The sequence below is a fragment of the Seriola aureovittata genome, chromosome 21 (assembly GCF_021018895.1).
Source record: "Seriola aureovittata isolate HTS-2021-v1 ecotype China chromosome 21, ASM2101889v1, whole genome shotgun sequence".
Taxonomy (NCBI): domain Eukaryota; kingdom Metazoa; phylum Chordata; class Actinopteri; order Carangiformes; family Carangidae; genus Seriola; species Seriola aureovittata.
Genome location: NC_079384.1, coordinates 14,094,511 through 14,112,544, shown reverse-complemented (window position 1 = coordinate 14,112,544; position 18,034 = coordinate 14,094,511). Strand labels below are relative to the sequence as shown.

The following is an 18,034-nucleotide window of genomic DNA, read 5'->3' as shown; positions in this document are numbered from 1 at the left end:
AAAACAAGAGTTGGGCAGTGGGCAACGAATCCTCTCAGATCTGGAAACAAACACACACACACGCACACATTATGGATGATTGGAGCAGCATGGGGAGGGGATACTAAGGCCATGATTAAAGGGGAGAAGATACAGAAAGAACAGCATTTATTTAATTCCATTATGTCTTGGTATGTAGATGTCCTTCACTCTATTGGGATTCAATCATATAAAAAGTGTTTTGCTATCTGAGGGTCATTTCTGCACCCAAAACAGCCTTTCAGTGCTAGTAATACAGACAGTACACCGACTACAGTCAACATCAGTCGCCCCCCCGTCACTCGATCAGTCTGTTGCATACATAATTGTTCACGTGTGTATATACACATTACCCTCCCTCGTCAGTTATTCTGCTCCTGCTGTGTTGGAGCAGGGGATTTGAGGCAGAGTAAAGCTCTATTAACATCGGATCCTCTCTCTCTCTCTCTCTCTCTCGCTCACACACACTCTCACACACACATGCACACACATTACCACTCACACGACGAGATCTGCCAGCTGGTCTGTGGCAGACAGTAAGGAGAGCTTTAGTTTATTAGGTTTAAAAAAAGAAAAAGAAAAAAAAAAAAAAGATAAAGCGCTTTCTTTCTTTCTTTCACAAGGAGGGGTGAACCAGGCAGGGGTCAGTGGTGGGGGGTCATACAGGTGAACATGGGAATTTCAGGGGTTGGGTGGGGCCTAGCTGAGAAGCTGGCGGATCTCCTTGTGCATGTGACACAAGAAGTCCACGTATGACGCTCCCCCGCTGGCGCACTTGTCCTCGACCAGGAAGTGCCTGAATATCAGCTCAGCTCTGTCTTCCTGTTTCACCACCATCAGCTGCAGGAGAGAGGAGAGAGGAGTGTGAGACACAACGAGCGGGACCCGGTTTCAAACCTGTGGACTTTTCTTTATTATATCCAAGTATGGCTGATTCATCTTCTATTGATTATTTTCTTAATAAATTGACTAAAACTTGTGTCTGAAACATCTGAAGATTTTAACGGGGCCCAAGGGCTTTTAAACAAAATTCCTTATTTTAAAAAATCAATTTGCAATTATATAACACGGAGAAAAGTATTAAATCCTCACATTTGGGAAACTGGAAATCAAAGACAGTTTGATATTTTTGCTTGATGATCGACAATTTGCTCGACAACTGATGATTCAAATCTATCGAAATAGTTGCTGACAAATGTTTTTTTACATTTGTTTATTATTTTTAGATCAGTTATTTCAAAATTTATATTTATTAACCAAGTTTAAATAAATGTCCTGTTCATCTGCTTTGTCTTGATACCGATACTTTAAATGTAAAAAAAAGGGATGTGAGGAAAAACATGTAGACTTTTTTACAGTAAGGCATCAAAAAAAAACAAATAAATAAAATAAAAAAAAAAAAAAAAAAACATTGTTTAGATATGGACACAGACACTTAGTTACCAGTTACTGGCACTGGTATCAAAAAGTGTTTTAACTGGTACCCAGCCCAAGATGGGACAGAACAAAAGAGGGAGACAAAGTGTTTGGACGTAAAGATATCAGAGGGGGAATATGGAAGAGAGAGCGCTTGCCTTCATGTATCGTGATCGCTGCGCTCTGAAGGAGTCGACGATCTCTCGGAGTCTCTGAGAGAAGGGATTATCCAGCACTGGCAGACTTGTCTGCAAGACAGAGCACAGACATTCAGAAGTGACAGACTAACACAAGGCTGGGTGTTTAGAATGAATCAATATCACAGTAACACAATATTCTTCCAATATTGATAAATCACATTATGCATGTAAAACACACCCTAATAAAAAAAATGTGTCACAATGTTCGAAATTACATCACAAAAAAATAAATTTGAATGGAAAACTAATAGCAACTCATTTAGTCAGATTTCAACTAGAGTTCACATGGACAGAATATGACAAAATATGATTATATGATATGATTCTACTAACAGTTTATAATTAGTAATGCTGACGGGAAAATTGATGATACAAAATGACCAATGACGCTACAGATATAACAACTGGCTGAAAACAAACTGTCCTGGGAAAAAAGGGAATATAAAATGAAGGCAGATTAACAAATAAGAGATTCATTAACTGTATATGGAAACAAGGGTTTGAAACACATGCACACGGTTTAGAAAATAAATCTCTTAATTGTGGATTTCTGCCTCTGTGACCCTGACGACTCGTTTGACTGTAGAGTGTAAAATGTGAGCGGAAAGAATTGACTGTTTTCTACTGGAGAAAATGAAATTCAACCTTTACTGTCAGACAGGTTAAGATGAAACAATCTTGTAATGTTGACTTCTAGGTGTTGTATTAACTGTAACTGTAATTTCTCACATGACTAATTCATAGACTGCAGCGCGTGTTTATTAGAGATGAGTTTGCCCTCACTAACACAAACTAGGATTAAACCATCAGCTGTGGGTCGGTTGGCGGGGGTCAACAAACAACATGGCGGTAAATCCATTTCCTCTCACCATGCTCGGGTCGATCTGGCTGAAGCTCGGCGTGCCAAAGATGTTGAGCAGCAGCTCCTGCTGAGCGCTGGCTCCCACCCACAGGAAGAGGTGGAGCCCCGTCTCCAGGAGGTAAACGCCACCTTTCGACAGCCTCTCCTCCGAGTCCCTCACCGCCACCGGCAACGACCCGCCCTCCAACTTCATCTGGAAAGTTAAAGGGGAGTGACAACATGAGATGAATATGTTAGCCTCACCATCCACTGATCAAACATTACATGTAGTCGAGAGTCTTACATTTTCATCCCCTGCAAACATGAATATTACTCTAATGGCAGAGATGAACCGAGTCTTTTTCTAAGCCATTTTAAACCTTTCTTTAGTGTGTGTGTGTGTGTGATCTCACCAGTGGCAGCAGGCGGGGGTAGAAGAAGACGTGTGTCTCTGCGACGTCCATGCAGCTGATCAGCTGCCTCAGGTAAGCCCGGTCGTCCAATGAGACGTCGGCTCCCGGCAGCAGCACGTCGCTCTTCAGCACGCAGTTCAGATAGACCGGTAACAGCTTCATGCACTCTGGGAGGATGAGCTGGAAAAAACACACACACACACACACACACACACACACACACACACACACACACACACACACACACACACACACACACACACACACACACACACACAGACCAAGGTAACATCTTCAAATAGCTAAATACTTCATGATAATGTGTAAATTTGAGTTTTCTTGACTGACGTGACAAATGAGCGTCAAGTTCATTCTTGACGTTGGGAACAGTAAAAAAAAAAAAAAAAACTTTTCAGATCTTTCAAATGCATTTCACGGTCTTTTGTCTTTTTCACAGAGGGAGATCCAAATATATGATGACTTTAGGGCTGCAACTAATAACTGTTCTCTTTATTGATCATTTTTTCAATTAATCAATGAATTGTTTTACCTTTCAAATGACAGTGAATCATGAAAACTGCCTGTTATAATTTCTACAGTCTTTTGAGTCCTGAACCAAAAGTTGTGAAAATGTGGATGAATGAAGCACAAAACAAAAAAGCAGGAAACAACAACGGAGGTTTTCTCAGTACCTGACCAGCTGATGAGGGGCTCGCACAGTTCTTCCGGTAGCAGGCCAGAATCTGAGCGCACTGGTTGACCAGAGTGTCTCTCACCGCCTTAGTGGGGTTGTTCAGGATGCCACGGAAAGCTGCCACACACACACACACACACACACACACACACACACACACACACACACACACACACACACACACACACACACACACACACACACACACACACACACACACACACACACACACACAAACAAACAAACACACACATTAACTGTGATAGCCACAAGGAATTAATGGTATAAAATAAATGGCTTATTGTAAATAAGCTTTATTGCACTGATCTCTACACACTGGGGCAGCAGAAAACTAATTTAATTCATAAAACTGATTACAGGTGGATTTTTTTCATCGTCCACTTCTTGTTATCTTGTGGACGGTGAGTGAACGGTGTCCGGCTTCAGACTTTATAAAGCTGCATTTATACATTATACATTCATAACAGCAACCACAGCTTTTCTACTGAGAATTTGGTGATTGCTTGATAGAAATTTTAGAAAATGTTTCTGTAAAGTTCCATCCAAAACATATCGGCATAAAATCACACTTGAATATGTTTTTTTTCTTCCTCTGTTGTGAATGTGTGTTGCTTCAATGCAAACACGCTTTCCTTTGAAAAATCAATAAACATATTCCCAAAAAAACTAAATAATTTTCTCGTTCAGCCTCCATGACCCGACAGAGACGGGGACATTCTGCTGTGCGAGCCGTCCTCACCGTATTTGGAGAAGAAGTTGATGATTGTGTCGGTCTCACAGTTGCGGTAGAGGTCGGCCAGCTGAGAGCAACAGTTGACGGCCATGTTGTGGATGCGGAGACGCCTCTGTCCGCTGCAGCTGGTGTACAGCACGGCGCACTGCGGGGAAACAAATGAGACAGATACGTCACGTTATCTTTTTTACAAAATGTAAAAGGGTGAGGGTATTTTAGTAATTCGGTCAAGTCACTTTTCCTGTTGTGTTTCTGCTTTAAAACACCGCTAAATCAGTCCTCCACATCCTGCAAGTTGTAAGACTATCCTACAATATCTGATTTAAAAACCCTAAATAAAGTGTGTTCCCTCCAAAAAAAAAAAAAAAAAAAAAAAAAGAAAAAAGAATTTGTTCCAAAGACAGATGTGCACACCTGCATGAGCGCCCCTGTCTCCTCGCTGAGCTTGTCGTCGTGCTTGAACTCGACGGTGATGGCCTTGTCACAGTCCAGGCCTGCCAGCTCCACATCTGTGGTGTTGCTCATGAAGAAGGAGCCGAAGAAGTCAGTCGCCCGGATACCTGCGGGGAGGGGAGGGGAGGGTGAGGACGGAGCCAGGAGAGGACACCGTCACATTTCTCTCAATCTTGACTATTTATTTTTTTTGTTTGTTGTTGTTTTCAAGTGAGGGGAGCGGGGAGTCTCACCTGTGCTGGTTCGCACCCTCATGACGGCATCGAACCCGACTAGTTTCTGTACGTCTCGTCTGAGGTCGTTCAGGAACCGCTCCTGATCTGACTGAGCCTGGTGATGAAGAAAACAAAACACACTGATGAGACACGTCATCGTTTTAGCTGCAGTACGAAATGAAACGAGAAAACCTGGAGCAGTTCCAGAGCGACTTCCTCTCACCTGGAAGTAGGTGTATTTGTAGACTGAACCTCCGGTGGAGACGGGAACCACTCCTAACGTGGCAACGTCCACGTACTGGTTGGGGAAGAGGAAGAGATCTACGCAGCAGCCCTGGGCTACACACTCCTTAGCGAGGGTGCTGTAGAAACCCACCTGAGGCTGAAACAGAGACTGAGGAACGACAGGAGAGGGAGGAGAGTCAGTGTGGAGTAAATGGTAAGATACGTATCAAGGAGCTACATACGCAACACATACAGCCGAGTACGCAACAAAGCACAACTCTGCTACACTACGCGTTTACCTTCTCCTTATCCGTCCCGATCAGCTTCTTGTCTTCTCTGTTCTTTAATTTCCCAGGAGCCTCGGCGATGGGCAGAGAGGTGTGAAACACAAACAGCTTCCCTGCACAGTCCGCAGCCTGAGAAAACGACACACGGCAGCATATAAATCATCATCAGCCGCGTCGGCAGCTCTGTACAGGTCTAGTCTCGTGTATCCGGGTGGATTAAGATCCATCCGAGTCATTCCTGGATATTTAGTTTGAGAATTTCAAACCTTTTCGACCTGAAGGAAGTGTTTACAACGAGCGTTGTAACACAATATTATTCCAAAAAGCTCCAGGAACTTTAAGTGACAAAACTAAAATTCTGGAACTTCTCAGGAAAACGGTCGACGTAGAAGCTTTAAACTGAACAATAGTTTTGTTCTCTTGTGTTTCTACACTTTTGTTTTTCATTTTCAAACTCTGAATAAATACATCAAGCCTTTGGAAGACTTCCCAGACTTTCCAGAGTAGTTACCTTCAGTGCCTCCAGTCCTGCCTGGATCACGGGTCCAAAGACCGTCTCCGTCTCCCTGGTGTCTGCAAACATCTCTGGGATCTGGTCCAGTAAACTGGCGAGCACAAACACCGTGTCATTAAATGGGATCGATTTTTGTCTCTCCATAGACACCTCATGTATCTGCTAATGTGCGAGCGTCTGCTTCTCGTCTGCCCCCCACCTCTCGATGACTAGCCGGCTCTCGTTGACGTTGACCAGGAAGCCGTCGAGCAGGGGCACGAACATGTCCGATACGTCCGACACCACCAGCATCTGGGGCTGCGCCAGGCTCCCCTTGACGTTGTAGAAGTGCAAAACCTTGTTGTAGGTGACGAAACCCACCCGCACCACAGAGTCCATCTCTGGGTTCTCCCTGGACGCGGAGGCGGAGGAGGAAACGGGGGAAAAGGTCAAGATCACATTTCTTTACATAAACTAGAAGTGAGCGTCTAAACTAACAGAGTGATTAAGAGGAAATGTTTTTCCTTCTTCACATCCCCTTCTTCTTTCTTTTCCATTTCTGACTCTCTCTGCTTCTTTACTTCCTCTTTGCTGCAAGCTTGATTTCTTCCTCTCCTCTCCTTTCTACCTCTTCTATTCAATCTTTCCCTTCATCAGCCTTTTCTTTACTGCTCCCATTTATTGCTTCCTCTCTTCCTCCTTCACTCTTTCCCTGCTTCTTACCAATGCTTCCTCCAGCGTGTGTGTTTGTGTGTGTGTGTTTGAGCACCTGGGCAGGTAGTCTAGAAGGGTCTTGAGTTCCTGGCAGACGATGCTGACCATGCCGCTCTTCACAGCGTTGTAGGACACGTCGATGAGGAAGATGAAGGCTGGAGGCTGAGGAAGCTTGTTGTTCTGTTGAAGATAGGAGGAAAAAATTCTCTGTATGAAGACGTGTAAATAACACTAACACATTAACTACAGACAGACTCTGGAACATCACTGTTTGTTCAGTTTAACATGTGGTGGAGCAATAACAAGCAAAGACGCTACATACAGATCTTTCTCCTTGAAGGCATCCCAATTAAATTTACTGTACTTTGTTTTCTAATGAATATATTGTAATCACTGATTAAATCCCAGCATATAACCAGTCACTGTGTTGGTGTCACACCTGCACTTTCTTATTAGTCAAAGGAAAAACCTGAATCCAAAATCAAAACCACGGAGAACAAAGCTCAACAATATAAATGAGCACTCCACCATAACTGGGAGAGTATCAGGATCAAGAGAGATTTAGTAATGCAAAGATGAAGAGATAAAAAGAAATACACACACACACACACACACACACACATATATATATATATATATATATATATATATATATATATATATAAATGTATCTACTCTAACAGATAATTTGACTGAAACTTCAATATTGGTTGGACTTGTTCTTGTTTCACTTTCCTGTCCCATCAATACCAGAATTGATCCAGTACCAGTATCAGAGTAACAAACTGTTTGGTATCTGCCCTGCACAGCCTCATTTCCAATCTGATGCCCATTAAATAAAATGTACCGATTTTCCTGAGACTCATTTGCAGCAGTAGCTTACAGGCTTTGCTTTTATTTGCTCATTGGATAACAACTAATATTTCCCGCGTCGTTCTTGGACAGTACTGCTCATGGCTTTTTAAATCATTATTCTATCATTCTGACCCCCTCAGAAAAAAACTCATAAAACAAACTCCTAACTCCAGAGAATTCATTTTGCAGATCCCCGAGGGAATTGAAGGGTAAACGATCCGTTGCGGACACATAATAATTAGGTACCAGGTCCTACCTTACAGTAGTCGACAGTGGCCAGGAACTCGTAGCTGCCCAGCGAGAGCTCCGGCCTGTCATAACAGTCCACCCTCTTCCCGGTGTGGTCCAGATGCTGGAAGTAATGTGGAGGCACTGTGGGAGGGGTGGGGGGGCGATAAACATAAATACAGTTCAATTTAGAAAAACATGTAGCTTGCGCACAGGTTGACATGAACACAGACACAAACTCACCCTCTGTGACGCAGCTGCAAAACCCACACTGGAAGCGGCGACCTCCCTCTATGAACTGCATGTAGGGACACATGTAGGCCTTGCAGCGGTTGCACCGGATTGGACCGCCCTCGCCATGGTCCACCAGGTACGGAGGGGTCTGCCAAACAGGTTCAATGAAAGGTATAAGAGAACCACAATTCAGGCGGTGATGTGTGCCACACTCTCTAGTTCATATTTACACCTTCTTTTGTTTTTTTTTTCCTGCCAAAAGGATGCAACGTAGAACTAATCCAGTCCAAATGAATATTGGTTACACATGCGACGAATACCGGAAACAAGGTCACGCAGCCGCTTCCATCTCTATGGTTTTCAGAAAAGATTATCCCGCTGACGATACAGGCATCCCATGACAACAACAACTACACATCAGGCATTGCCCTGAAAACTAATCTTTTTTCAAATCAAGCTCAGGAAAAAAAACAAAAAAAAAAACAGTCCACCTGTTATGAAAATCTCAACGGAGGATAGAGCTGCACTGTGGTACGTACAGATGAAGAGGGTGAACTGCAGAGGAAGCTGATGGCTAACACTTGTGTTTTGGGTAGCCTTGTCATAAGTGCTGTGTATTGTGCATCTTCCTGCTTTTGCTTTCAAACACTTTTACAATGAACACATTTCCTCTCTCATCGTGCAGTAAAAGCTGCATTTCAATTATTAAATTAAATATAACATTTATAACACTGGAGAGACGGGGGGGGGGGGGGGGGGGGGGGGCCTCACCTCATCTGGCGGCAGCGTGGCGAGGGGCTTGATGACGGCGGCCAGTGGCACTTGAGACTGCTTGGCCATATCGGCTGTGCAAGGCATATTGTACGCCGTACAGCGGACAAACCTGGGACTGGCGTTCCCTAAACACAGACGCAAACCTTCCGTTAATATCACGATCACTCAGTAACAAGTTGGGGAATAGAAGAGACCTTGAGGATGATTTTCTAGTCAAAATCGCACAAGTTTAATTCTCTGCAACTCTTTGGAAGAAGGAGGAAGGGAACGTGAATGAGCAACATTTCCTCAATAACTGAGATGCGGCCAGATTTTATGTTTCTAACAGAAGTGGAACCGACCTTGGTCTTTGACCTGAAAGTTGGTGGTGACCAGTGGTGGGGCCTGACCTCTGACCCCTGTGGTGAATGGCTCGGTGCTCTTAGCCTTGTCATCCTCTATTACCTGGATCTGAAAAGGAGAGGGTACACAAATATTCTTAATCCAGAAATGTTCACACTATAAATACACACACATACACACGTTTCAGTGCACATGACACTGTCCCGGGTCTCACTAAGTCTAAAAGAGGAACACCCATGCAGGAGAGGACTTTCACACAACCCCTAGAGACACACACACACACACGCATGCACGCACACACGCGCACACACACACACACACACACACACACACGAAACCCCTATAGACACAGACACACACAGACACACACAGACACACACAGACAGACACACACACACACACAGACAGACAGACAGACAGACAGACAGACAGACAGACAGACACACACACACACACACACACAGACAGACAGACAGACAGACAGACAGACAGACACACAAAGCTACTAAACACAAAATCTGTCAACATCCATGGACACAAACTTCATTTTCAAGCCAGGAGTCAGGTGACAGATGGTAGAGGTTCATGCTGAAGCCGTTTGTGTAGATTCACAAATATGATAAAAACAAAAACTCAATGACATCCCCTTGGAAAAATGTCAGGATTTATCAAGGCATGCCATCAATGCAAGGAATTGTGGGTAAGTCAAAAATGTTGCAGGCTAGCATGCACAGCATGGAAAAGGATTAAGTGGGGGAGTGACTGTCTGAGGTTTATGAGGAATGACAAACTATAAAAAAGAACTATAGTAGTCTAAGTTTGTCCAGACTATGAGACTATGATGAAATGAGAGTGGTGTCAATCTTCTCATCTAACTCTACGCAAAATTCAGGATGTAAAGGTAGTTCCAAAAATGATGAACTTCCCTTTAAACTGTAATTTACTGTGGTGTTTTTATGTGGGCATTACAGCTGGAATGAACAGATACTAAAATGCCAATGCAGCATCAGTCTATATTTACATTTCCTACTGGACGCAGAAACAGTAATACAGCAAAGTCTACATTGTTCTTATTTCCACCAGGAGCCCGTCCCTCACGCTGTGAATGTCACTGACTCCGAGGGGTTAGAAGGAGGGAACAGGAGGTGAAAGCCGTGGGTTATCGCAAAGCGAGCAGAGACGACAGGATGAAGCAGAGGAAGAAGCAGGCACACAGGAAACTTACTGGGCTGGGGATAGCGTCTGGATCTATTCTATGTCTTGATTTCTGCACAGCCGGCATGTCAGACGCTTGCTTTACATTCAAAAGTTTGTCCAGCAAATTGTGCGAAACGGCACAAAATAAATGAATACAAAGAGTGAAAAGATAAAAAAAAAGGGAGGGTGAGAAGAGAGAACTCAGCAAATACTCTGCTGAGCAGCAAGCAGCATTGTTGTTATTCAGACAGAAACTGGTCAGTAGTATTGATTATAGATTAGTAGTATTGTAGACAGTCAGGTGCAAGGAGATACAAACTAATACACCAGTAGCCTGTTTGACACATGCTAAGCAGCTTTAAGGACACAAACAAAGTGAAAATATTACTGTTAGACTTCTGTGCTGCTACAGCTGGGCAGTATCCAGATAGGCCAAGGGTCAAAATCAATACATGCTGTGATAGCCAGTGGAGAATGTGATGCCCCAGGTTGAGTAAACTCATTTATATGGATTCATTAAAAAAAAAAAACTTTTCTTATTCCATAAATGAATAAAATTCTCTCGTTTTCATGAAGGCGCCATAAAAACAGCATTATGACAATAAATACAGTAAACAAAATGAATGAATAACTCCACGTCAAAGTCAATTATAATGAACCATGACAGCTGTATGATAATGACATTCATTAAATATTACATTTAATTATATACAATAGTCATTAGAAATCCAGTTCAATAAGAAGAATAGGAAATTACTGCCCAGCCCTAAGTGGTGCACGCAAAATCATATACCCTCATTGGTCATATTATTAGGTGCACCTGTACAATCCAACCTGAAATGACCACAGCCAGCGCCTGCGCTGTGATCGGGCTCCATTTCGGCTGCCTGAGGCGACCAGCTGTTTTTTGGCCACCGTTTCCGTGTCTCTTCGTGAAATTTATAGAGTTCGGTTTTTGTTGACATCGTCGGAAATGTGTAAATTGAATTATATGTTTATCTCGGAAATCAGTTAGGTGGTCTTGGACTGGATTACGCTGTACTGAGAGGTGTTTCTATTTTTTTTCTCTATTTAGATAAATTAAGGAGGAAAAATATTAGAAACACCCCTCAATATAATACATTACAACAACACACCATCACTGTCACCTCAGTGGTAATTTGAATGAACACCTCTTTGACAGTGCCAAAAAAACTATCATCACCGACTGTACAGGTGTACCTAATAAAGTGTTCACTGAGTATACATGTCATACTTCAAAGTCATCTTCCCTCACAACGACCCTGTCTCTAAAAACGATGTGAGGAACAGAAATGACCGGAGATCAACAGGGTGTGGTGTTGTGGTGTCTGCTCACCGGGCTGGGAATGGCATCTGGGTCAAGTCTTTTCTGTGCAGGTGGAGCAGGAGCCGGTGCTGGTGCAGGGGCTCCGTAGTTTGGTTGCCCGGGATAAGGGCCTGCATAGCCAGGCTGAGGGCCTCTCACCTGCCCAAACGCACCTGAAGGGAGAAAGAAAACAGCTGAGCAATGGAGAGAGAAAACAGCTGACATTAATCCAGTTAGCTTCCACTTAGCTGCAGTCTCCTCACCATTCTGCTGAGGAGGGTATCCTCCCTGCATGCCAGGCTGAGATGGAAGCTGCTGCAGGGGCCCAGGGGGGCCCGGTGGGCCTTGCGGTCCTGGAGGCAGGTGGTTGCTCTGAGCCATAGAAGTGGGAGGCATCTGAGCTCTGGGAGGAGGTGGACCTGAGTGATACGGGGGTGGTTGGGATGGAGGGGGCTGCTGCTGGGGTGGCATTGGGCCTGGGTATTGGCCGGAGGGAGTTGAGGTTGGAAGAGGACCAGGAGGAGGGAAAGATCCAGGCTGAGAGGAAGGAGGGGGTGCTCGAGGTTGGAAGGAGCCCTGGGCTGGGGGAGGCGGACCGGAGATGAAGGCAGACTGGCTGACAGGTGGAGGTGCTGAGGAGAAGGGGGGCTGGGTTGGGGGGAAGGACTGCTGTGGCTGGGACGCTGGGGGAGCAGGAGCTTGGCTGGGTGGAGGCACGGGACCCGAGTAGGAGGAGGGAGGAAAGGTTTGCTGAGAGGAAGGAGGCGGCGGCGCAGAGGAGGTGAACTGCTGTTGAGAGGTAGGGGGAAGAGAAGAGTTGAATGGCTGTTGCGAAGGAGGCGGTGGGCCTCCGTAGTATTGCTGAGAAGTTGCAGGGCCACTGGGAGGTGGTGGCTGGATGGGAGCAGAGGACGTGGGGGGAGGAGCTTGGGTGTAGGAGGGCTGAGGTGCGGCTGAGTAGGCGGTACTGACAGGAGGCTGGGAGCTGTGAGGTGGAACTGAGGAGAGAGAGCGACAGACAGTGTGAACGTCTCCTGGTGTCAGAGTCTGTGACTGTGACTACGTGTATTTACAACACACACCTGTCCACATTTCCCTCATTGTTCCAGGAAATTACATTACACTCAAATATAACTCCATCCATATTTACCATATCCTGGCCCTGCTGGGGTTGGCGGACCGGAGGTGATCTGCATCCCAGTCATCTGGTTGGTCACCGTCTGTACTGTGGGTTGGGGCCCGTAGTGTTGGGGATAGCTGGGGTGCGGCCCTGACAGGTTCATAGCTCCCTGGTTGTATGGCTGCGATGCGGCAGGCCTGAAAAACACAAATCATTTAGTGTGTTTACATGAAATCAAATATGTTACAGTTGGCTTCCTACAATAAGCTGATTTCTTAAACTTTGTACAAACATAATGGGGGTAAGGGATTAGAGAGACCTGGTTTCCCCAGTTACACTACACTTGGAGAACAATGATTTCTCAGCCATGTGTGCAGGTGACAGGGTTTTAAGTGGCTTTTTTTTTACAGGGACACATGTGCAGGACAAAGACTTCAGACGGGGAAAGTAGCAGCAGAGAGACTTCATGAAGAGAGATCATAACGCAGCACAAGGTTCTTCCTTCCATCCAAAGTCTGACTAAATCCAACAAAGACAAACTGACATCCACAGCCACTTTCCACAGCTGAACATCTGGATATCTGTTTTTAACTACAGACGTTCAACCACAAACAATGCATTTGAGAAAAGTGGCTCATCTATCTATCTATATATCTATCTATCTATCGTTTCTGATGACAAGAGTTTCCTGCATTAATTCTCGCTTGATGGACCTTTCTGGTCTCTGGTCTTTGCAGCAACCTGACCTTATTTAGCATTTAAAACCTGCACATACATAAAACGCACAGCTCTGAATATGATCAGCAACTGGACCTCCCGTCTTCTCTCTGCTCATTTACTGTGCTCTGTGTTTTTTATGCACGAGCACCTGCTGTCTATTACAATTCATCACCCGTCTCTTAATATGCATCACATCGAGTGTGTTTTTGAATAATTTGCTTTGCTTATTTTCTGCTTTCACTCTTTAACGAATCACACGACAGGAGTAGGAGTTAGCGGAGCACCGACTCCTGGGGGTTCAGACAGTCTCAGTGCAGTTGTCTGGTGTCTTTAAATGGATTGTGTCAACCACGTGACTGAGCTGAAGGGAGGGCTCCAGAATTTGAATAACCTGCTTCAAGTGAACGCACTTCAATTGGGTTTGGGTTTTTTTTTTTTTTTTTTTTAAACACCTACAAAGATGTCACCCTTGTCTGCAGGTTGTTTAAATGAAATCACAGGTACATTTTTGCTAAATAGAACAATCAATAAATATGTAATTACCTGGGTGGTGCTTGCGTCATAGGTGGGGGTCCATTCTGCATATCCCCTTGACTGTGACTGTACTGATTATATTGTTGAGGCGCTGAGACCGGCGGGGGTCCAGAGGTGGGAGGACCCCTGGCAGGACCTGAAAAGCAGGGACAAAAGATTACGCACATACCTACACAGAGAAATACCTGCTACGAATAATCCTGATATCGGTCTTTCTCATGAGACGAGATTGGTGCAGCAAGCTAAACATGGCTATTGGCCGCATTTTAGAACTAAATGAGTTCAAAATTTTGCCTCTGGAGTTCGGAGCACAGAATACGTACTGAAACCAGGCTGGCAGGGACTGTGCTAAGAGGCTGAGTCGTTTTCATGGGACCAATGATCTGATCAAGGCTGGAAATGAACATGAGAATCTACCTAAAATCTGTCAGGTTGACAGCTTGTCTTTGTTTTTGCTGTTTTAAAATTACTTTTTTTTTTTTTTTTTTTTAAAATGGGAAACATCTCTTTCTCACCATTGAAGCTGAATTGACATTTCTGGTTACTACAAAACTTAAAAAAAGGGTTAATAACTAGTTAGTTGCTATAAATAATAGTCTCTGACTCAAAAGTACTTCTTCTATTGTACGCTGAGAAAAGGTCGTGGCAGCAAGATTAATGCCTGTAGCTACAGAGAGGACTCGATGATTGCAGAGCATGAGGAGTGTGAAATGATTGAGAAAAAGAGAGGAGGCAGTTACCTAAGTCAAGAGGAGAGGAGAGGTCAGAGACTGGGTTGGATGCCACAGCCTTAGAGGGAAAGCTTGTGAAAGGAGAATAACCTGAAATACAAGAAAAGAGGGGAAAGAAGGCAAATACAGAGAGATGTGGGAAATGCGTAAAGCAACGTGAAGAAATGAGAGGGCAGTTGAGATTTAGATTAGTGTGCACTGGCACAGTGCTTTTCTCACACATACATGATCACCCACATCGCAGGAAGCATGTAGGACACTCCAAGGTTATGGCGTTGTGAATGCTTGAGGAGCATCACAGCTGTACTGGTATCACTCTCTCTCACTGTCATTCATTCAGATGTACTGTCGCTCAGAAGCTGCATTTTACCTTGTGGCTGAACCCCAGGCTGGTAAGCTGAAGCAGGGCCGTTGTAGGGTGCGTAGGGGGCGGGGTAACCTCCATCCAGGGGAGTGTAGCCGGGCTGGCTGTAGCCAGGCTGGGGCTGGCCGTATGGAGAGGCCATTGGAGTGTGCTGATTTACATTCATCCTCAGTTCATCCCTAAATCTGGATAAAATAGTGACACAGTCATAAAGAGACTCATCGCCAATTAGGACTAAACTTAATTAGCCTGTTTCCAGGATGTATACTGAGATGCCTGGAGTATAAAAGCTTGTGAGATGATGTAGAGGTTTTAAAAAATGATAATGGCTCTTGTGATAGTTTGGTTTCCAATGAGCCTGAAGGGACGGCCTTTCTTTCCAGGAGTGGGGAGATCTTTGCACACAGCACTGCTTGCAACAAAAACACAAACAACTGTTCTTAGAAATAATGTTTACTGCTAACTAGTTGTCCAATTTAGCTTAACGGTCCTCTAGCTTTAGTACAGTCCTTTGTGTCTTCAACTGAAAACAGACTGACAGAAATGAAGGCAGTCTGAAGAAGACAAACTTGATCCAGACTGAGCAGAGTTTGTCATGCCCCTGAACTAAGAAACAAGAAATTTAAACACTGAGTCTGGACAAGTTTCTACAGTCAGTCACAAATCAAACTTTCTTATGACATCAATATTTCCTGGTTCATTGACGACACCTTTATTGGCTTTTAATGTTTGTCTTTGCCACACCCTCAGATTGCTTCTTTGTCACCTACTATTGAGTTCACACACACACACACACACACACACACACACACACACACACACACACACACACTCACACACACACACTCACACACACACAACAACTACTGTACATGAGACCGTTACCACAAGTCACTTACCCTAGACCAAAACTTAACCAATAATCTAAAGCTAAACAGACACAAACTTCAATACTTGTAACTTATACTTCCTCAGGTATGAGGGTGAACTTAAAGGCCTGATACTGTGAGGACAGTGTGTCATGTGTAGTGCACTCATGCGTGTGCCTGAGTAAAACGCTTAGAGGTCCTACCAGCCGAGTTATGACAAGGCCCCAAAAGGTAGCTCAACTTTCTGTGCATGATTACTTCTTACATTTCACATGACAACTCAACCCTTGCTAACAGACGTACAGGAGTGGCGTAGTTTACTCTCGTGGCTTGAGGAGACTGGCCTAACCTATATGACAGAGTGATGAGTATCATCTAACAGACAAACACGGGCTAAACGAGCGGGGCCTTTGAATAATTCAGCGGTGCAGGTGCCACAACGAGAAATACAATCGCTGGAGCCGTAACGCTATTTAGTATGTCGGGCCTACTGAGTGACCCACATCTGCTCCCCTGGCTGGGGTTGCACAATTAGGGAACTGGGTTAGCAGTTTCGAAATCCTTCGGGATCAAAGACATTTGAGAGGAAAATCAATCACCAGCTTCGGAGGGGGTAAAGTGTGACAACACGAAAAGCTGGCGAGCGTAGCAGTGTGTTAACGGGATCAAACCTCAGTGCCGCATTACAATTAGCTCGCTGGCTAGCTAACATTAGCAACACAACATGTCAGCCAATATCTCAAAACACAGCCTAGTTCAACAAATGATGCTGCTAACAGCCACAAGTCTAAGAACAACACATTTTGTTCAGCAAACTTTCAAGTCATGAGGGCAAAGTTGACCTGCTAACGCTCACAGCCGGACAGCTTGGATCACGATGACAGCAGCAGGGGTTGAATCAGCTGTGGCCGGATCGCCACAACCGGAGCTAGCAACAGTTAGCCCACCAGCTAAGCTAGTAAACCTCCAGGTATTTCGCGGAGCGATGCTAGCCGTGTCTTAGCATTAGCTAGCAATGAGCTAATGTAGCAAAATCCAAGCTCCCCTGTCAAACTGGGCAGGGATGTCACACAACAACTGGTCTCCAATCGAAACCTACCTCCGAAGTGTTGAAAATAGTAAAGGCTATCCTGTGTTCGGAGAAAACTGTGATACCCGGTGGCCGACAAACTCTGGAGCCGATGTCGTCCCGGGGTGTTTCTCACTAATCCCTCCTCGGTATCAGAAGCGGACATTCAGCGGAACTGCTGCAGCGCTGTGCCACGTCCACATCCGGACACCAGCAGAGGGACTTCCTCCACGCTCACCTCCTCTACTGTACCGGAGCCACCGGACCACAGCACCGGCGACTGACAGCAGTCCAAGACCAAGAGGTTCACTGTAAAAAAAAAAAAAAAAAAATAGGACCTTAATGTTATTTCAAGACTCCAGCACCACCATGGTTATTCCCTTCAGTATCAGCAGACTTAGCCTTAAGATATACCTACAGGAGAATAGTCAGTTACATGGAAATGTATCTGTCTATGCTGAAGAAAGGCAGCAAACTGTGTAAGAGTTATGTTGCAGTTAATGCAGATGAGTCTACAGATCCAAATGGAAGGATTTTCATTCTCCACTCATACATTTGAGATGGTAGCAATTGTTATGTCGTTATTGTGGGTACAACAGGTGAAACTAAACAAGGCCTTTTTGTGTTCAGACTTTAGTTCAGAATTATTATCTCTTATCTCTTATCTAGACAGAACATAATAAATGATAAATGTGAAACATAATTCAGATTTCAAAAAATGAAGATATCAGTTACATGAATTTGTGTTCCAGCTCACAGGGGAATTCAAGGGACTGAATTGGAGCTGGGACTGGCAGATACACTAGCCAAGGAGGCAGTATAATACCATGGAAATTTAATTTGGCCAAGTAGAAGCAAAAAGGAATAATGCCACCCGCCATTAAAAAGGAGAGGAAGGAGACTTTAAGAATTGCACTTTGTTTCTCTAGCTTTTGAGATGGTAATTT

General features: G+C 44.5%; 1 protein-coding gene across 4 annotated transcripts; it reads right to left on the bottom strand.

Moving 5' to 3' along the window:
- Positions 1–130: 130 nt before the first annotated feature.
- On the bottom strand, positions 131–17,329 carry sec24c (SEC24 homolog C, COPII coat complex component). Of its 4 annotated transcripts, XM_056365594.1 has the most exons (25): positions 17,118–17,329; positions 15,156–15,334; positions 14,795–14,875; positions 14,064–14,190; positions 12,831–12,997; positions 11,944–12,678; positions 11,711–11,853; positions 10,382–10,450; positions 9,156–9,264; positions 8,812–8,939; positions 8,050–8,188; positions 7,835–7,950; positions 6,779–6,903; positions 6,230–6,421; positions 6,028–6,121; positions 5,529–5,645; positions 5,228–5,398; positions 5,023–5,119; positions 4,751–4,896; positions 4,343–4,481; positions 3,581–3,699; positions 2,889–3,068; positions 2,504–2,689; positions 1,593–1,682; positions 131–858 (listed from the first exon to the last, which is right to left on the bottom strand). In XM_056365594.1, exons 2-25 carry the CDS (start codon positions 15,313–15,315, stop codon positions 718–720), a joined length of 3,771 nt encoding a protein of 1,256 aa, XP_056221569.1. In that variant the 5' UTR covers positions 15,316–15,334; positions 17,118–17,329; the 3' UTR covers positions 131–717. The 4 variants fall into 4 exon arrangements, with proteins under 4 accessions (XP_056221569.1, XP_056221571.1, XP_056221570.1 ...); XM_056365596.1 differs by lacking the exon at positions 14,795–14,875 and having other exon boundaries at positions 17,118–17,323; XM_056365595.1 differs by lacking the exon at positions 10,382–10,450 and having other exon boundaries at positions 17,118–17,322.
- Between the last annotated feature and the right edge of the window lie 705 nt (positions 17,330–18,034).

What these genes read in the sequence shown, in the direction of transcription:
- sec24c (XM_056365594.1), bottom strand. Translation starts at nt 15,315, where the DNA reads ATGAATGTAAATCAGCACACTCCAATGGCCTCTCCATACGGCCAGCCC. An exon ending in ATGACGCAAGCACCACCCAG is followed by an intron (nt 12,998 to 14,063) that starts GTAATTACATAT and finishes TGTGTTTTTCAG; the next exon opens with GCCTGCCGCATCGCAGCCAT. An exon ending in CAGATGCCATTCCCAGCCCG is followed by an intron (nt 10,451 to 11,710) that starts GTGAGCAGACAC and finishes TTGAATGTAAAG; the next exon opens with CAAGCGTCTGACATGCCGGC.